General features: G+C 41.2%; 1 protein-coding gene across 1 annotated transcript; it reads left to right on the forward strand.

Moving 5' to 3' along the window:
• The first annotated feature begins 526 nt into the window (after nt 1-526).
• On the forward strand, nt 527-19,655 carry LOC138600478 (uncharacterized). Its single transcript, XM_069671897.1, has 14 exons — nt 527-1,178; nt 3,159-3,488; nt 3,588-3,625; nt 4,122-4,239; nt 4,551-4,604; nt 4,707-4,996; nt 12,404-12,627; nt 12,898-13,387; nt 14,039-14,237; nt 15,925-16,203; nt 17,266-17,601; nt 17,701-17,738; nt 18,235-18,334; nt 18,850-19,655. Exons 1-14 carry the CDS (start codon nt 1,109-1,111, stop codon nt 19,011-19,013), a joined length of 2,730 nt encoding a protein of 909 aa, XP_069527998.1. The 5' UTR covers nt 527-1,108; the 3' UTR covers nt 19,014-19,655.
• The last annotated feature ends 267 nt before the right edge of the window (nt 19,656-19,922 follow it).

Consider the following 19,922-nt stretch of genomic DNA (forward strand, 5'->3'; position numbering starts at 1 on the left):
GACTGACAGCTGATCCAGCGGTGATCAGCTGACGCGATCATCACAAACGGACGTCGCAGCACGTGACGCTTCATCGAAGGACGTCTCATGTCTCTTAAAAAACATTCCCTCGTTTCCTCTCTCCTCTCTTGGTTTACTCGCGTCTCTCCATGCATCTCTGGTGGGAGGGACTAAGACGCAAGTGAACGACGCAAGTGAAGGAAGCATGGATGCAATTTAAGAGACTTGGGAAGCAGCCTTGGTTTCCTCGCGTCTCTCCATGCATCTCTGGTGGGAGGGACTAAGACGCAAGTGAACGACGCAAGTGAAGGAAGCATGGATGCAATTTAAGAGACTTGGGAAGCAGCCTAAGAGTTGTAAAATGTAGGCTACTCACATCTTTGGCGACTCCTCACAGACGCTGCTGTAGAAAAAAAGTTTGCTCCAACTGTTGGCCGGTTCAAACTTCTTCTTCGTGCCCTTTTTTATTTTTTTGCAGGCGAGATACTACTTTAGCGCATTTCTGCCTCTCAGGTTTAAAGTGGAACTGCAACTCAAAACAAGAGTGCGGTTTACATTGAGCGTCGTGGCCCGCCTCTGACTGGGCATATAGCCAATCATATTTTAAGCTATTGGGCCACCCATGGCCACTCCCCGAACACGCCAGTGTGTTCCTTTTATATTCTTAAATCATCTGATGCTTTCTTTAGACGGGAAACAACACGCCAATTAACTTCAAATAGTTCAGTGACTGAAAAAGCCTATAAATCATTTAACAGCCTGTTTTTTAATCGCCAGAGCTCGTTTTAGACAATATAATCCTAAACATTAATAACAGCTCAGTATAGACTCTCTTCTTCCACTTTCACGTAATTTAAGCAATAATATAAAAGCAGATAACAGAATACAATATTTCTAATGGGGAACTGTTTCTGTGTCTGGATGTTTTGGCGTGCAGTGCTCTGGGGAGCTCTTTACTTTTTTATTTTTTTATTTCCTGATCAGCCAACACTTTCGCTTTCTGCTCACACCACCCCGCGAGCAGTTGAACCCGCCTTTAATCTCTTTCTATCTTTTATTTTCACAAAGAAGTTCGCTCGTGATCGTTATTAGTCTTCATCCAGAGAGCATGGTGGTGTTAAAGCTTCTGGCGGTGCTGTCCGGTCTCTGCTTCATCGACGCCAATCCGACTACTACAGGTAAACTTTTCACTGTTACAGGGCCCAGAGCTCACCAGCTGTCTATCAACCACAGAGACGCAACTTTATATATATAAAGGCTATAAAAACGGTTGTATTCTGTCGATGTATGAACGGGGCCTGTAATGGGTTAAAATTAAACAGTGATAGTGCTTTTAACGGACAGACGGACGATTTTTTCTGAGAAAATGTAACACGGCTCAGGTTGATCAGGGGTTTTGGAAGAGCTAGCCGACCGGAGAGTTACAGAGACACAGTGGGAGAAAATAAGTGAGTTAAGGAAATGAGAGCAGTAGAGAAAACCGAGCTTTTAAGACTGGACAGACTCGTATATGTTCCGTGACTGTGGCGATTATTAAACACGGACATTGTCTGACACTGTCACTCCGTTTGTCTCAAACACTTTATTGATAAACCTGAGAGTTACACAGAGCTACATCAGGCTTCATCATCATGACTACTCTTATTTCCGCAGTTCTGTTCTTATATGTACCAGTATGTGCCCTCTCTCTCTCTCTCTCTCTCTCTCTCTCTCTCTCTCCCCCTCGCTCTCTCTCTCTCTCTCTCCCTCTCTCTCTCTCTCTCTCTCTCTCTCTCTCTCCCCCTCGCTCTCACTCTCTCCAGCAGTCCGTCAGTCTGCGTTTAAATATTATTTATTTCCTAGTCATTGCCTGTTTTAAAACTCACCATGAGAAAAAGTCGAACTGCAGCTGCTAAATTAAGTCACATTTGTCAAACATTAAATAAAATATGAAGTGAATCCTCCTAATGTTGATAATTCTGTCAGGAGGCAGAGAGAGAGCAGCTGCAGTGAAGAGGTGAAGCTGTCTCTCTTTCATTTCACCTCTGCATGGACAACATTATACTACCATGTGAATAAGGCTCTTTAAATCCTGCTTGAATGTGAAGTACCAGACATTTATTATTTGAATTATTTGTTTTTATTTACAAATAAAGACACTTCCATCACAAACTGGGGCATAAAATAAACCAAAATACAGGAAATAAAGGTTTTGACACTCAAAATGTCCTAAACACTATTTAGCCTAATTGTATTTTCTTTATTTGATTTGACAGACGTGCAGAATGTATAAATGTATGGTACTGAATCATAACGCAGGTCAGACATTATGATGGTCCGGACCTTTGCCTGAGAAAAACTCTCTAACAGGACCTCTTTCAAGTTTAGTTGAGTTCCCCTGACTTAGAGGCTGTTCAGACCTGGTGTTATCCACATCATCATATGTGTCCTGGTTGATCCGATCACAAGTCGTCAGCTTTAGACCACTAAAGTCTCCTGACTGATCTCTTTTAGCCCCCGACCCATCAACGTAAGGCATTCATTATGGAGTCATAGGCGTGTCATAAAAAAGTATAATATGTAGATAAAATACAAAATAAAATGTGGAAATATAACAAAGGAATAAATAATTTAAACTATAAAGATAAATAAAATACAAAGTAAAAATTCTTTCTTTTAATTTTTGGTTTGATTTTTGTTCAATAATCAATACACAATTATTTATTCATTTGTAAGTAAATGCCTAGAATCAAAATGAACGAGTTAATATCAAAATGAATGAAAATTGCTTCTCATGTATTTTCCCATGAATACATGAATAGGTTACATCTCGTACTCCTTCACAAAGATCGCAGGTGAACAAATTCAAAACGTTATTTTGGCGACTTTGTAAAACAGCTCATGTCAGCTCAGATCAGACGCACGCCGGCAGAGTGGAACACACAGTTCCTAATTCACACAGTGGTGTAGTTTTGAACAGGGTGACGTATTGTTCGCTGCAAGGTTTTAAATTCTGAAGTGGGTCGGGCCTGGGCCCTACATACCCTACTGGTTCTGTGGTCAGCTCGTGGGTAGCTCATCTAAAGTAAATAATTTTGCCACATTTGAATCAATATTGAGGAACAAAGTGTTCATTGATGCTGCAACAGGAGGTCTTAATGTAATCTCTGTTTCCCCAGGAGCGACAGTCGAAGGAACAGTTGGTGAGACTGTCATTCTGCCGGTCAAGCTCAACACCAGGCTGGACGTGACGGATCTACATGTAGAGTGGAAATACGGTGACAAGATTGTGCACTCATATCAATCAGGCAAAGACTATCTAGAGTATCAGGACGAGGACTTCAGAGGTCGAACTTCTCTCTTCTCACACGATGAACTGGCTGCAGGAAACGTTTCACTAAAACTGAGCAGCGTGACTGAACAGGATGAAGGAAGTTACACCTGCAAAGTTTTTGATAAAAACATCCCTGGTGGCAGAATAAAAATAGTTCATCTTGAAGTTCATCTCAGTGAGTACAGCTAACTAAATATAACATTACATAACTGTCACTGTGCTTTAACTCTTAAACACATTTACACAGCTAACAGATTGACACATTTTTTAACAGAGGTGGAGCAACGTCCACCAGATCGGTCTAAAAAGAATGTGAGTAACTATCTTCAGTTCTATATGTTCATTGGTCACCAGCACATCACATGCTTCTCTGTGGGTCAGATTTTTATCACAAATTTAAATATTTGACCAGCCACCGGTAAGACAAAAAAATCTGACTTTACTGCAACAACAAAAAAAGGTGGACTTGAAGTGAGCACAGGTATACATGATTAAAGGAGCCTATCCCAGCTGTCACAGGGCGAGAGGCGGGGTTAAGCTCTGGACTGATCGCCAGTCAATCAGGGAATTGATCCTAACGAGCATGTCTTTGGACTGTGGGAGGAAGCCCGAGTACCCGGAGAGAACCACACATGCATGGGGAGAACATGCAGGCTCCACACAGACCCAAAATCAGATCAGTTCATTCAGTATATTTTAAATAAGAGTTTATGTTGTGATGTCTCAGGAGGTCACATGACTGGATGGATGTTATCTTGGAAGCCAACAGTGAAGAACAAACTGTGACGACCTTCTCCTTTTCTTTCAGGATAACACTGGTGCCATTGTTGGTGCTGTTGGTGGTGTTGGTGCTGTTGGTGGTGCTGTTGTAATTCTGGTCATTGGCTTAATAATCTTTGCTGTGCGTCGCAGACATAAACAGTCTTGTAAGTCAAACATTTATTTTATCTTCATGTTTCAGTTTAAAAATAAAAGGTTCACATATTTAAGTGTCTGAAAACACAGCGCCTTTTATTGTATCTGACTTTAGAATGTGAACTTAAAATCAGTTTGCATATAAAACAAGCTGTGGGTCACAACCCTCCATGGGGTCACTCTGAGGGGTCACAAGACGATGAGTGGCTCAGATAATTAAACACTTCAAAGCTTTTTCAAAAGTGCATCACTGTAATAGAGAAACGGTGCGTTTAAGGCCCGCTCACATTGGAAGGTGCCTCCTCGTCACTTTCATCTGCAGACAAACAACTGGAACAAGTTTTTATAAACATCCACAAGAAGTCATATTCAGAACGTTAAGAACAACAAGCACTGAGCGACAAGAACCATGTTCAGTTGACTTTTATGGGATTTCATTTTCTGCCTTGTAAACTCTTCTCTCCTCATCTCCTGACAGGAGGAGAACGAACCCAAGTCAGGACAGAAGACGAGCCAGAGGACAGGAGAGAAGACGAGCCAGAGGACAGGAGAGAAGACGAGCCAGAGGACAGGAGAGAAGACGAGCCAGAGAACAGGAGAGAAGACGAGCCAGAAGACGAGCCAGAGGACAGGAGAGAAGACGAGCCAGAGGACAGGAGAGAAGATGAGCCAGAGGACAGGAGAGAGAACAGGAGAGAAGACGAGCCAGAGGACAGGAGAGAGGAGCTTGAGATGCCAAACAACACGGACCCGCTCATGAAGCCTCAGGTTTTCTGACAGCGATGAAGTCTGACTGAGAAACAGAAAAACACTCAGGGACCGTTTTAGCTACCATGATCAGGTTAAGATGAACATTGTCCACTAACAAAAGAATAATAACCCATCTTCATCCCACTAACAGAGGCGTGTTCCATCAACACTACTATTTATGGATTCAGCTGTAACAGCCACATGAACACAGTTACAGAATCACCTTAAACACAGAGCAAAGTGTTTCTGTGTAAACGCAGAGAAACTGGTCCGACTACAATAATATGGATCAGACAGCTGCAGCTCAGCAACACTAAGAAAGTAGAACACAGCAGTCCTCAGATCCCCACACGGCTTCCTGTGTGTCAGAGGACAGATTGACAAAGCACTAAAACACCTGAGACATCTGCTCGTTGCTTCTGACACATCCAGACCCCTCAGGTCCTCGGGGACAGCTTCACTCATCGTTTCCACAATCAGACACAAGACGAGCTGTTAGTGTCTACAGAGTACCTGACGCTTTCTCACCCTGCTCCTTTAAAACTCTGTGATTTACTGCTGCCTTCATATAAAGTTCAATCACTTCTCATCAACTTGTACTGAATGCTTTTACTGAGATCAATTTTTACTTGTTTATTGATCGTATATTTGAATATCTTCTGTATTTTAAAGTCTTAATTTCACGTTTCTTTTAATTAAAGATGAAAATGTTTTTGCATAAAAATGTTGATTTTAAGTCAGTTGAGAAACTGTAAATATATAATATTAGTTCTACACATTTCAGCTCTAAACATGAAACTGTGAATTTGAACAGACAAATTGTATTACAAATATTTTTGATCATTTTTACAGGAATGTTGGAATGTGAACATTTTTATGGAATTTTGTATTTTTTTTATTGCTTTTGTAAAAATTAAATATGAGTGGATGTAAAAATGTGTTTTCTGTTTAGTTTTTGATGTAAATTCACATTTTGTTCTTTCTTGAGCCACAACAAATGTTTACTTCATTCAGAGCAGAGATATTGATCCGTCCTGATCATGCTGGTGAGAGATGTGAACAAGGTCCTCTCTGTAACACTTCTCTTAACATCATAATCAATGCCTGTAACTTGGAACATGACCAAATGTTTTGTTAGCTGAGGATCATTTTAAACATGTGCTTCAACTGTTTTATAACAAAGGAGGTCAGAGCTGCATCATGTCTCTCCATCAGTGAAAAGGTGAAGGCACAATGTGTGACAGGTGTGAGAGAGGTCATGCAGACAGGTGTGTAGCAGACTGTGATTGTAGGCGACACTTGAACCGATGACCCTCTTCTGAATGTCATGACAGTTGTGGCGTCATCACCAGCACAAACACAGGAGCATCCTCGTAAACAAGTTCTGTTCCTTTAATGTTCATGAAGGAAATATGTTTTCCTGTCATACAGCAGCTGCTTAGCTCCCTGAACTTTACACAAGGAGGAAGATGTCAGGTTTCACTTGTCAGTATTGTCATTTGTTTCTGAGTTTTAGGATAAAAAGTTCCCTGGCTTGCCCACCACATACTAATGTAACGGATCTTTGAGGAAGTACAGTCAGACACTAAAGTAAGAGACGTGTTAAAATGCTTCACTGATCTCATGTGGTTTAAAATGCTGACATCTGCTGGCCATCACTGGTATCGTGTGGGAAGTGTTCAAAGTTGGACCGTAGCTCGCCTGGTGAATCGAAAGCTTAAACAACTTAAACTTCATGTGATGTGGACATCAGGCTGATGTCTGCGCCGACGATGTGTCCTCCCATTCCAATATGAAGCCAAGATGGCGACCATTGAGGGTGAGAAGTGTCCCGTGTGTGGATTCTCATGATGCACTGAATTGTTCCATGATTTAAAGGGTGAATGTTACTCGATCAAGGCGGCAAAGGGAAGAGCAAAAGAATGTGAATCGAGAGACAATCTCAGGGTGGTCATGAACTCTCCTCTGAAAGGAGAAAAGATGATGCTGTACCAGATATCAAAGGAAAACATGGATAATAATGACGCCATTTTTACTTCCTGATTGGCTGATGCCTCTGAGATGTGTCAGCTCTACAGCGATCAGCTCCTCTGAGCTTCCTGCTGGTACAAATGGCAGAAGTGAGCCTGCGTACTAAAAGACAACTTACAACAATCTTTTATTGATTTCTTAGTTTGAATGTAGAAAGAGCAGTACAGATAAAGAGAGCAGTAATACAAGCGAGCAGGATTACATGTGTAGCTTCAGGCTCCATCATTCTTTTCTTGGTTCAAACATAAAACGCTTTATTTTAACAACGCGCTGCACGAAATATTGACCTCTGTCCCGTCACCAGCTCTCAACAGGAGGATCTCTTCTTCTTCAGTGCAGTGGGAGATGATCGGAAGCCCGTTGTTTAGCATCAGCACGAGCTGCTGTGTTTGGAGTGAAGAGTGCCTACATTTAACAACTATGATACACTAAAATAAATGAGGTAAATTTTACTTCACATTTCTCTTTGGATTACACAACTAATAACTTAATGAGTATCAATAACTCTTGACACAAAGGGACTGACAACTTTTCACGCTCAAACTCACGGGCAATTTTAGAGTCATCTTTGAACCTATTATTATTACCCGTTAAATGCTATCCATTCACACACATGTGTGTGGACACGTAGTTCATGCCACCCCTGCATAAGCCAGTGCCCCAGCTGGGCCGACCCAGTCACAAAAGTCGGGATCCGCCCCAGCCCCCATCCAAACACTGTCACTCCATGAAATCAACATGGCAACAGCTGCCAAACTCGAGGCTTCAGAACGTCAGTTAACAAACCAACAGGTAGAGTCACATTTATACACTCTTTGATCTCTACTCTCTCTGATTGGCCCTGACCCCTGACCCCTATGCAGAGGGCCAAAAGAGAAGTTGGTCAACAAAGGCATCATTACGTTCTTACCTCGAGCCCTCCGTCGGTACATGTATACACACACTGTGAGTATGAGAGTGTAGAGGATGAACAGCAGGATGGTGCACACCAGCTTGGGCAGAGGCATGAGAGGAGGAAGAGGAGGAGGAGGAGGAGTAGGGACACCGGTAGGCCAGGCTGCGAGGAAGAAAACAAGGGTCGGAGCTTTAAACATGAAGCATAAGGGAGTCCTTTGAGACATTGGAAGAGAACGTTGGATGTGGAGGAAACTAAGCCCTGAGGAGGTTAGTCTGTGTCCTAATCACACACGTAGAATAAGCGCAGAGTTTCATGTCACCTCTCACTGCCAGCCTGCTCTCCGGTGATGGTCCTTTCTCGGGGTGTTCACACTTGTAGAAGCCCTCGTCAGACAAGGACACTGCTGGCAGGATCATCGTTCCTGCAGGCTTAGTACCAATAAAAACTCCGCCCTTGAAGAAACTTGCAGAGAAATTTGATGTAGATTCACGTTGCTGTTCTTCCTTGTAGGAGCAGCGAAGCTTCACTTCACCTCCCTCCTTCACAGGAAGTGGGGGGCTCTCCAAGATCACAACGAGGTCTGAAATATAGACGAATGTCTGATCAGAGTTCAAGTTATGTAACAACCCAGCAGATGCCACACATACATATTTGGTATTACCTGTCACTGTGATGTTGACGATGTTGCTGCACTCCCCGTTCTCAGACTCACACCAGTACACGCCGGTGTGATATGTCCTGGGGTACCGGATGTAGCAGGAGGACTCACCTGGTCTCCCCCAGCCAGACTTACAGGGCTCAGACTTGCTAAAGGAGGTGTTTCTTTTCACTGTCCAGCTGCTGGAGTTTGCCCACACCTCACACTTCATGTCGAGGCGCTCATTCTGGAAGAACTGAGATCTGTTGGGAGTGAGCCTCAGCGTGGCTGCAGGAACATATCTGTGTTTACTGCAGGCACTTGGGTTTTGAGATGGTACAATGTAAAACATTGTGCCTTTACATTGATTATAAACACAGAAACTTGATCAAAGTACCCTTTTGTGCAACCTGGTCTCACAAAATTACATGAAATGACCTCGACTTCTTACCCCTGAATGACGTGCTGGTGGCTCGTTATGTGTTAAAATGACGTGCAATCAGCAGGAAAACAATGCCAATGTAAAGTCAGTGGGGATCCATTTTCATGCACACACTGATTCCCTGGTTTAACAACATCCCACAGTGGGCGGTAGTTCATGTGGTTCAAGTAAATCTTAAACTGAGGCTATCGGCGGCTTTAGGCGACTTTGAGCATTTGGCTAATTTGACTAAATTACCAGAAATAAACCTACATCCACACATTTAACATATCGTCAACCTAATAGCATATCTGCCTTACTCATTTTTTGGCCAAATTGAGATACTGGCCTATCTCTCCTCTCCTAACTCTGCTGCATCACCCTGCATAACTGCCTATACCCTCAGCCAATCAGAACGCTTGAAACCATCCAAAATCACTATCTGCCCTAGTCATCTGGTTGACTTGGGCATTTTCGAGCTATATATAGAAGGTGCCCAAGTCATCTCAAATTGACTTGAGCATTTTTGACGCTACACAACGATGGACGAATTATTTCAAGAAATCTTGAAATAAGATTAAATCTCTATAGACTACAGAAAATATCTGAATTTGCTGCTACATATTATATCATTCTCAAAACAAGATCAAGAGGAATTTATAACCAGATTTAAGACATCAAGTCTTGGTTAGATCAACCATTTTTGCAGTTTACGTGTCTAAAATAAAGTTGAACAACCCAGTTAAGGTTAGGCAAATAAAACAAACCTCATTAAGGTTAGGCATGTAGAACAAACTGGTTAAGGTTAGGCAAGTAAAATGACCTGGTTATGTTAAAGCAAGTAAACAACTTGGTTATGTTTCAGAAAGTTAAAACAACTTGGTTATGATTCAGAAAGTTAAAACAACTTGGTTATGTTTGTATGTATCTATATAGGAGAGAAAATGCCTAAGTCATGTCTTGTTCACACATCTGGTGGAAGTCACCATTAATGTATAAAAAAAAAGTTCTTACGTCTTTGCTAAAAAATTGTGTTTTTTCTTCTTTTCCGAAAACCTGAAAAAGTGAGTTAGGCAGGTATGCTACAAGGCTAACGATATATCACTTCGGTGCAGTGTAATTAGATGTTCGGCTGTACTAGCTATTTGATATTATTATTATATATATCTTTTTAGAACTAATAATATAATTAATGTATATATATATATATATATATATATATATATATATATATTTTTTTACAACCCTTATTTTCAGGTAGGTTTATTTCTGCTAATTTAGCCAAAATAGTTGAATGCTCAAAGTCCGCACAAAACAGACACAAGTCCATTCAGTGGCCGCCGATAGCCTCAGGATTCAGATATATTTCATGAACTTAATACATTAAGAAAGGATCCCCACTGACTTTACATTGGCATTGTTTTCATACTGGTTGCACGTCATTTTAACACAATAAAGTACTTCTGATTCTTCTTGATTAAAGCAGCTTCAAAATGAAGTCGTTTTCAAGATTGTGTCAAAGTGACACTTCAAATAAAATAAGCAACATAACTTTGAGCTTTTTAAATATAAGACTTAAACCGCTGTTTAATATCACACTAAAAGGGTGAGCAGGAGACAGCGTTTGCACCACATTACAGAAACACAAAAAGCTTGGTCTACTTTTGGTTTCTGTCCAAGCTTTGAAATTAAAAAGTAACTTTACTTACCGAGCATCAGGCAGAGCGGTGCCATCTCCATCATGTCTATGTTAAGTATGTTGTCTTAGTCGAGTCAGGTTGACAGGAAGTCAACCACATCCTGAACTAACAGGAAACTATAAAGACAAAAAAAATTCACTGACCCTCAGTGAAACTTTTAAAAACATGCTTGCTCTCTTTATTTCAAACTAATAAATCCAAGCTTTAGATAGAAGTTAGCTTTTAGCCTTAGCCTTTGTGAAGTCACCCTCAGACATGTTTCAGAACTTCAGATCTCCCACTTGTTAACAAAGCTTCTCATCTGTATCACCCGCTTTCGAAACTTTAACATGAACTATCTGAAACTTTTCACAATATTGTTTATTGTCTTCGCTGAAAACCACAGAATCACTGCTTCCTCAAAAGAGGTGACCTATGAGTCACTTTTCTGAGGACCTGAAAATGAAGCAGCCAAAACCTCAACCAAGAGACCAGACTCAAAGCAACCAACACGCCCTCATACTTTTAATTTGATTTATTTAACCTTTATTGAAGCAGGCAAGTCATTAAGAACAAATTCTTATTTACAATGGCGGCCTCTTGAGGGGCTAAAAAGGAAAGCTGGACACATCCAAACATTGACAACATGCAGTACATACTGTACATGGTGTGCAGTCTAGCACACAAGCATTAGGCAGGTAGCTAGCAGGCAAACAGTGACAATACAACAAGACAAGCAAAGCAAAGCAGTATGACAAACAGGCAACACAAAAAAACCCAGCAGCAAAGTGACAAGAATATGCACAGGGTAACAGTAAGCAGCAAACACACAGAGATTAGTTGATTATTGTTTTAGGTGGAGAAACAGCAGCATGTTTCAGTGAGAATGTTCATAACAGAGTCCTTGAAAGCTGACCGATTGCCGATTCAAACATCCAATGTTTGTTTCGCGGGCAGGAGGCAAGATCGAAAGGATCACAGGCGCGTGTTACACCTGTAAAAAGAGGAGAAATAATCAGTGATTCAGCGATGTTTCCTCAACAACAGTGTTTAGTAGAGTGAGTAAACACATTTACATACATTTAAGAGAAAAGCGCCAAGGGAAACACAAGGAGAAAGTACAGCAGCTTGGAGGTAGCATTTGCCATGGTTAGACCAGAAGACGAAGAAGCAGCTCGACTCACAACACACAGCAGCAGCAAGCATCGCACCAGATTGGATCCTAATCTGCAACCACAAACACGTTCTCTTATTTCCACCCTGTTGAACTTTACATCCATTTTTTCTTTTCATACATCTGAATATTTCTGATTATTCATTCAGTCACAAACTTTAAACTCTGAGCACAGATGAGTTTGCAAACAAATATGTTACAGTGTAATTCAGCAGTGAGGAAATGTAGGTTCAAACTTCAGATGTAAAAACGTTTCTTGTTTTTGTCCAAAGTGAACAATGAGAAAGTTTATTGTTATTGTTTTTATAACAAAGGTCATTTAAGATTTTCAGGGCTGCATGAAATAAAGAAAATGAAAGAAGACATTTAAAGCACCACGAGTTCATCCAAAACCACGAGGTTCCTTTCTTTGTCTTATAGTACAAGAGGAAGTGGCCTGTTCAGATAAAGACCACCATCTGCTGGTAGGTGTGAAGACCTGCTTGTGTCCTACAGACAATTAATTTAGACTATAATACATGTTTAATCAGCAGCAAAGTGACAAGAATATGCACAGGGTAACAGCTGGCCCTCATCTTCACCCAGATCTTCAACACATCTCTGGAGCTGTGTGAAGTCCCCTCCTGCTCCAAACACCCCACCATCATCCTGGTCCCCAAGAAACCCTCCATCTCAGGACTGAATGACCACAGGCCCGTCGCCCTGACGTCTGTGGTCATGAAATCCTTTGAGAGACTGGTGTTGAGCCACCTGAAGAACATCTCAGGCCCACTGCTGGACCCCCCGCAGTTTGCCTACCGGGCAAACAGGTCGGTGGATGATGTGGTCAACATGGGACTGCACTACATCCTGCATCACCATGACTCTCCAGGGACCTATCGAGGATCCTGTTTGTGGACTTCAGATTGGCGTTCAGGTACTGCCCTCTTGTGGCCAATTTGAGAATATAACGTCAGAATCACTACATCTAAATACTGTACTTGATACTACTAAATTCCTACAAAATAAACAAACACAAATTACACAATGTGACAACACATCCACACACCTCAGGGGACCCCTCTGTGAAACTCCTGAAGTTTGCAGACAACGGTCATCAGCCTCATGCAGGACGGAGGCGAGTCTGCTTTCAGACGGGAGGTGGATCAGCTGGTCCTCTGGTGCGGTCAGAACCACCGGGAGCTCAACCCGCTCAAGACTGTGGAGATGACAGCAGACTTTATGAGAAGCCCCTCCCACCCCCCAACCCCCAACAATCCTCAACAGCACCACTGTGGACACCTTCAGGTTCCTGGGATCTACGGTCTCCAAGGACCTGAAGTGGATCTCCCACATAGACACCATCAGGAAAAAGGCCCAGCAGAGGATGTACTTCCTGGGGCAGCTCAGGAAGTTCAACCGCCATCATCCAGTCTGTTCTCTGCACGTCCATCACTGTTTGGCTTGGACCTGGCACCAAACAAGACAAGAACAGACTGCAACGGACAATCAAGTCTGCAGAGACGATTGCTGGAACGGACCAGCCCTCCATCCAGGACCTGTACCGGTACAGGGTCAGGAAGCGGGCAGGTAACATCACTCCCCTCCGGCAGGCGTTACAGAGCGCTGTATGCCAAAACCACCAGACACAGGAGCAGTTTGTCTCCCCAGGCTGTCACTGTGATGATCAGCTAACTCAGCGTCAGGGCCAGGGACAATACATGTGTAATAACCTAATCACCTGTACATGTGAGTTATACAAACATCCACTGTGCATGAGAAATGTGTTATTTATTATTAATTGTCATTGCTTAAGTAACCCTCTTATGACGTACATAATATCACGACATCGAAGGTCGATCCACATTCTCTGTAAATACTGTAAATACTACAACCAGCTATCTCTTGTATAACAACCTGATTCACAACCATGTTTATCTCTGCACCTTCGCACTCTCTATTGCACCATTGCACTATTGTCTATAAGTGTTGTTGTGTTTTCTTTAGATAATGTATATTTATACTTATATATATATTTATGACAGCTGGGATAGGCTCCAGCACCCCTGCAACCCTCAACAGGATAAGCAGTATAGACAATGGACAGATGGATGGATATATATCTATAATTTGTAAAATATATTTGTACCCAGGGGAGTGTACACCGTAGTTTAAGATTTAGTCTTTAGTGTCTGAGTGTCTGTGTTACCTTGTCTAACCTGTCCTTGTTTTTAAGTTTAGTCTGTTTCCTACGTGTGTCTGTACTTTGAGAGCAGAGAAAACCTGGAGTCAAGTTCCTTGTATGTGCTCACATCCTTGGCCAACAAAGCTGATTCTGATTGTGAACTCGGTAGAAAGGCCTTTTCCTACTCTGCCCCATCAACCTGGAACACACTACAGCTGAACCTAAAGCTGTCCAGCTACATTCCCCCAGAGAATTGTAAGATACTTAACAGATATGGAGAGAGCGTCTGTGGGGACGTGCTCATGTACCACTTTTGTTGACTCTCCTGCATTCCTCACCTTGATGATTTTATTATTGCTTGTTTCTCTGTATTGATTATTGCCTGTCTGTAACTCTGTGTTGTTGCTGCTGTCTAAGCAGAGAGAATGAGACCATGTAATCAATGAGATTACCTGTCTAAATAACTACAAATAAAAACAATGGTTAAGGCCTGCACATATTAGTTCAATATTTAATGTTTAAGTGACATAGAGAGCCAAGTATGTACACACCTGGCCAATAAAGCTGATTCTGATTAACTTAAAGAAATATGACTTCAATCCTTTCATGAAAACAATCTTTATTATATATATTCATGGATGGATTATCATGACCATGGACCCTGGGCACAAACTCGACACGGGCCCTATAAAAACGCAAATAGGCCCAGTACACGTGCGCTGCATGTCCCCTAACAGAGAACAACAAATTGGCTGCACAATAGCATGGGGCAACTCACAACCAGGGGTGCATTAGCATCCTGGTCCCCAGGAGGCACAATGTAGCACCAGCCCCCCTGCTAAAAGTGTCACAATCACCATCCACTTGCTTCTTGTTGAAAAATGTTGAAATCGAGGATATTTGATGTGTCAAAGCAGCATCTTTAGCAGCTTCCTTTTTTTAGTTTGAGTTTTGCTGACCTACTGGGCATACATTTCTCCATTTTCAAATTGTTATTGTGACCACGAAATAGAAGGTTAATGTACCTCGCATCCTACGTCATTCCGTCTATGGAATTTAAATGACATTAAAATAAAAATGTCAACAATTTTATTCAAACAACACTGTCAAAATAACATTCATTTTCCAAAAACTAAAAAAACCTTTGTTATCATTAATCATTATGAGGCAGAACCAGTACTACACACAAAGAAGGTTAAGGCGTTCTCAAGGCCAAGGGCCCCCATTGGCTCAGGCCCTGGGCATGTGCCCATGTTGCCCATGCAGTAATCTGTCTATGTATATATTAAAGAGATAAAATAATGTCACAGCTACAGGATCAGGGGAGGATAAGATGAGATTTTCCGTTGTGGCAGTTATGAGGTTTTGGCATGTAAAGAACAAATAAATAAATCATGAATAAATAAAATATAAAAAGGTCATTTGAATTCTTTTTCTTGTACCAAACAGAAGCAGCATTATTTACTGGAGAAGAAACACAATTTGACCCAGTTGTGTTTTTGTAAGACACTGGATACGGATATTTATATGTTGAGAAGTGTTCACCTCATGTATGTGTAAAAATACCGTAATAATAACATCATAGTGATACAAAGACAAGTTTATTGATCATATGTGTGGCGTCTGTATTTCCTACTTTTTCATGATTATTTAGCTGAGTTTGGGACATTCCTGAGAGTCAGTCACCGGGCAAAGGTCGAGACCAACTTTATACGATCTATGGTGACGTCACTGCCTCCTTCATCGGCTCTGTGCGGCTCGTGAAAGTTAACTGGACTCTAAAAGGAGACACGTTTCTGCCTCGTGTTACTACAAAGTGTATTCTAGGCTTCAAACAAAGTGAGTAATTGATATTAAAAACGGCAGCGCTCGTTGCTGATTGTTACGTCGGATCAGCTTGATCAGATGATGAAGGAATAAAAAAACACAGGGAGCTCTTAAAACTCGCCCGCCGGCATTTGTAGTCATCATTTATTTTTTTATTTCCTGATCAGCCAACACTTTCGCTTTCTCATCCTGAAGGTGGCGGCGTGTCCGAAGTGTATGTTCACACCACCCCGCGAGCAGTTAAACCCGTCTTTAAACTTTTTCTATCTTTTATTTTCACAAAGAAGTTCGCTCGTGATCGTTATTAGTCTTCATCCAGAGAGCATGGTGGTGTTAAAGCTTCTGGCGGTGCTGTCCGGTCTCTGCTTCATCGACGCCAATCCGACTACTACAGGTAAACTTTTCACTGTTAAAGGGCCCGGAGCTCACCTGCTGTCTATCAACCACAGAGCGGTGTATTCTGTCGATGAATGAACGGGACCTGTACTAAGTATTGTATTTACTAAGTATTGTATTTATTTATTAATTTGAAAGCGACAGTGCATATTACTAAGATTTCTGAAATATGCCAGAGTTAGCCAGAAGGTTAATTTCCATCTCTCGTCCCCAGGCAGGCAATAGTTAAAAAGCACAAACGTTAAGAGTAAACGCATGATAATACAATCATCGATAAAAGCAATGAAAATATGCAGATACGAACAAAACCTGCACTACAAAAGATCAAGGAAGACAGCTAATATGACACACAACTTAGTGCTTTTAACAGACCTAAATAAATCACTGATGACCGTTCATAACTTCCAGATAATAGATAAGACAAAACACACAATGCGGAAATGTAACACGGCTCAGGTTGATCAGGGGTTTTCCGTCGTAGCAGGGCACCAGCCGAGGTATTGCATCACTTAGACTTTATAAAGTCTCCTGAGGCCCACAGCCCATCAACGTAAGGCAATTTATTATGGAGTCATAGGCGTGTCATAAGAATGTATAATATGTAGATACAATACACAAATAAATGTGGAAATATAACAAATGAAGTAAATACATTTTAAACTATAAAGACAAATTAGAAAATAAAATGTATAATTCTCTTCATTTAGTGTTTTATTTTTGGGCAGGTCACATCACTAAACAATTATTGTTTCATTTATCAGTAAATGTGTTCCTTTATTTCCAATTGTGTTGTCTTTATCACATATTTATTCTTTTGTATTTGGTTCTTTTATCTGTGTTTAATTAAATGTATTTATTCCTTCTTCATTTATTCTTCTTCAACATCAAAGTCGCCACAAACGAAGAATTTGTATTTTTAAATTTCACAAGGACTACAAATGTCTGGTGGGAATTTACAAAAAAAAAACTAAACTGAAATACACATTTGAATCAATATTGAGGAACAAAGTGTTCATTGATGCTGCAACAGGAGGTCTTAATGTAATCTCTGTTTCCCCAGGAGCAACAGACACAGTCACAGTCACAGTTAATGAGACGGCCATTCTGCCAGTCAAGCTCAACACCAGGCTGGACGGGACGGATCTATATGTAGAGTGGAAATACGGTGACAAGTTTGTGCACTCATATCAATCAGGCAAAGACAATCTATTCTATCAGCACGAGGACTTCAGAGGTCGAACTTCTCTCTTCTCACACGATGAACTGGCTGCAGGAAACGTTTCACTAAAACTGAGCAGCGTGACTGAACAGGATGAAGGAAGTTACACCTGCAGAGTTTTTGATGAAAACATCCCTGGTGGCATAAAAGAAATAGTTCATCTTGAAGTTCATCTCAGTGAGTACAGCTAACTAAATATAACATTACATAACTGTCACTGTGCTTTAACTCTTAAACACATTTACACAGCTAACAGATTGACACGTTTTTTAACAGAGTTGGAGCAACGTCAACCAGATCCAACTGAAGCCATGGTGAGTAACTATCTTCAGTTCTATATGTTCATTGGTCACCAGCACATCACATGCTTCTCTGTGGGTCAGATTTTTATCACAAATTTAAATATTTGACCAGCCACCGGTAAGACAAACAAATCTGACTTTACTGCAACAACAAAAAAAGGTGGACTTGAAGTGAGCACAGATATACATGATTAAAGGAGCCCATCCCAGCTGTCACAGGGCGAGAGGCGGGGTTAAGCTCTGGACTGATCGCCAGTCAATCAGGGAATTGATCCGAACGAGCATGTCTTTGGACTGTGGGAGGAAGCCCGAGTACCCGGAGAGAACCACACATGCACGGGGAGAACATGCAGGCTCCACACAGACCCAAAATCAGATCAGTTCATTCAGTATATTTTAAATAAGAGTTTATGTTGTGATGTCTCAGGAGGTCACATGACTGGATGGATGTTATCTTGGAAGCCAACAGTGAAGAACAAACTGTGACGACCTTCTCCTTTTCTTTCAGGGTAACACTGGTGCCATTGTTGGTGGTGTTGGTGTTGTTGGTGTACTTCTGGTCATTGGCTTAATAATCTTTGTTGTACGTCACAGACGTAAACAGTCTGGTAAGTCAAACATTTCTTTTGTCTTCATGTTTCAGTTTAAAAATAAAAGGTTCACATGTTTAAGTGTCTGAAAACACAGCGCCTTTTATTGTATCTGACTTTAGAATGTGAACTTAAAATCAGTTTGCACATAAAACAAGCTGTGGGTCACAACCCTCCATGGGGTCACTCTGAGGGGTCACAAGACGATGAGTGGCTCAGATAATGGTGATGTTCTTTTAGTCACTTTTCATTGAAAACAACAAACAACAAACACAACACTTCAAAGCTTTTTCAAAAGTGCATCACTGTAATAGAGAAACGGTGCGTTTAAGGCCCGCTCACATTGGAAGGTGCCTCCTCGTCACTTTCATCTGCAGACAAACAACTGGAACAAGTTTTTATAAACATCCACAAGAAGTCATATTCAGAACGTTAAGAACAACAAGCACTGAGCGACAAGAACCATGTTCAGTTGACTTTTATGGGATTTCATTTTCTGCCTTGTAAACTCTTCTCTCCTCATCTCCTGACAGGAGGAGGACCAACCCAAGTCAGGACAGAAGACAAGAGAGAAGACAGGAGAGAGGACGAGCCAGAGGACAGGAGAGAGAACAGGAGAGAGGAGCTTGAGATGCAAAGCAACACGGACCCGAACGCTCATGAAGCCTCAGGTTTTCTGACACATAGACACAAGTGAAGTCTGACTGAGAAACAGAAAAACACTCAGGGACCGTTTTAGCTACCATGATCAGGTTAAGATGAACATTGTCCACTAACAAAAGAATAATAACCCATCTTCATCACACTAACAGAGGCGTGTTCCATCAACACTACTATTTATGGATTCAGCTGTAACAGCCACATGAACACAGTTACAGAATCACCTTAAACACAGAGCAAAGTGTTTCTGTGTAAACGCAGAGAAACTGGTCCGACTACAATAATATGGATCAGACAGCTGCAGCTCAGCAACACTAAGAAAGTAGAACACAGCAGTCCTCAGATCCCCACACGGCTTCCTGTGTGTCAGAGGACAGATTGATAAAGCACTAAAACACCTGAGACATCTGCTCGTTGCTTCTGACACATCCAGACCCCTCAGGTCCTCGGGGACAGCTTCACTCATCGTTCCCACAATCAGACACAAGACGAGCTGTTAGTGTCTACAGAGTACCTGACGCTTTCTCACCCTGCTCCTTTAAAACTCTTTGATTTACTGCTGCCTTCATATAAAGTTCAATCACTTCTCATCAACTTTTAATGAATGCTTTTACTGAGATCAATTTTTACTTGTTTATTGATCGTATATTTTAATATCTTCTGTATTTTAAAGTCTTAATTTCACGTTTCTTTTAATTAAAGATGAAAATGTTTTTGCATAAAAATGTTGATTTTAAGTCAGTCAATAAACTGTAAATATATAACATTAATTCTACACATTTTTCAGTTCTAAACATGAAACTGTGAATTTAAACTAAAACATTTTATTACAAATATTTTTGATAATGTTGTTGGAATGTGAACATTTTTATGTCAGTTTGTATCTTTTATTGCTTTTGTAAAAATTAAATATGAGTGGATGTAAAAATGTGTTTTCTGTTTAGTT

This window comes from Semicossyphus pulcher, unplaced genomic scaffold (genome assembly GCF_022749685.1).
Source record: "Semicossyphus pulcher isolate SPU_LCO1_2020_fin unplaced genomic scaffold, fSemPul1.0.p SCAF_21, whole genome shotgun sequence".
NCBI classification, from domain to species: domain Eukaryota; kingdom Metazoa; phylum Chordata; class Actinopteri; order Labriformes; family Labridae; genus Semicossyphus; species Semicossyphus pulcher.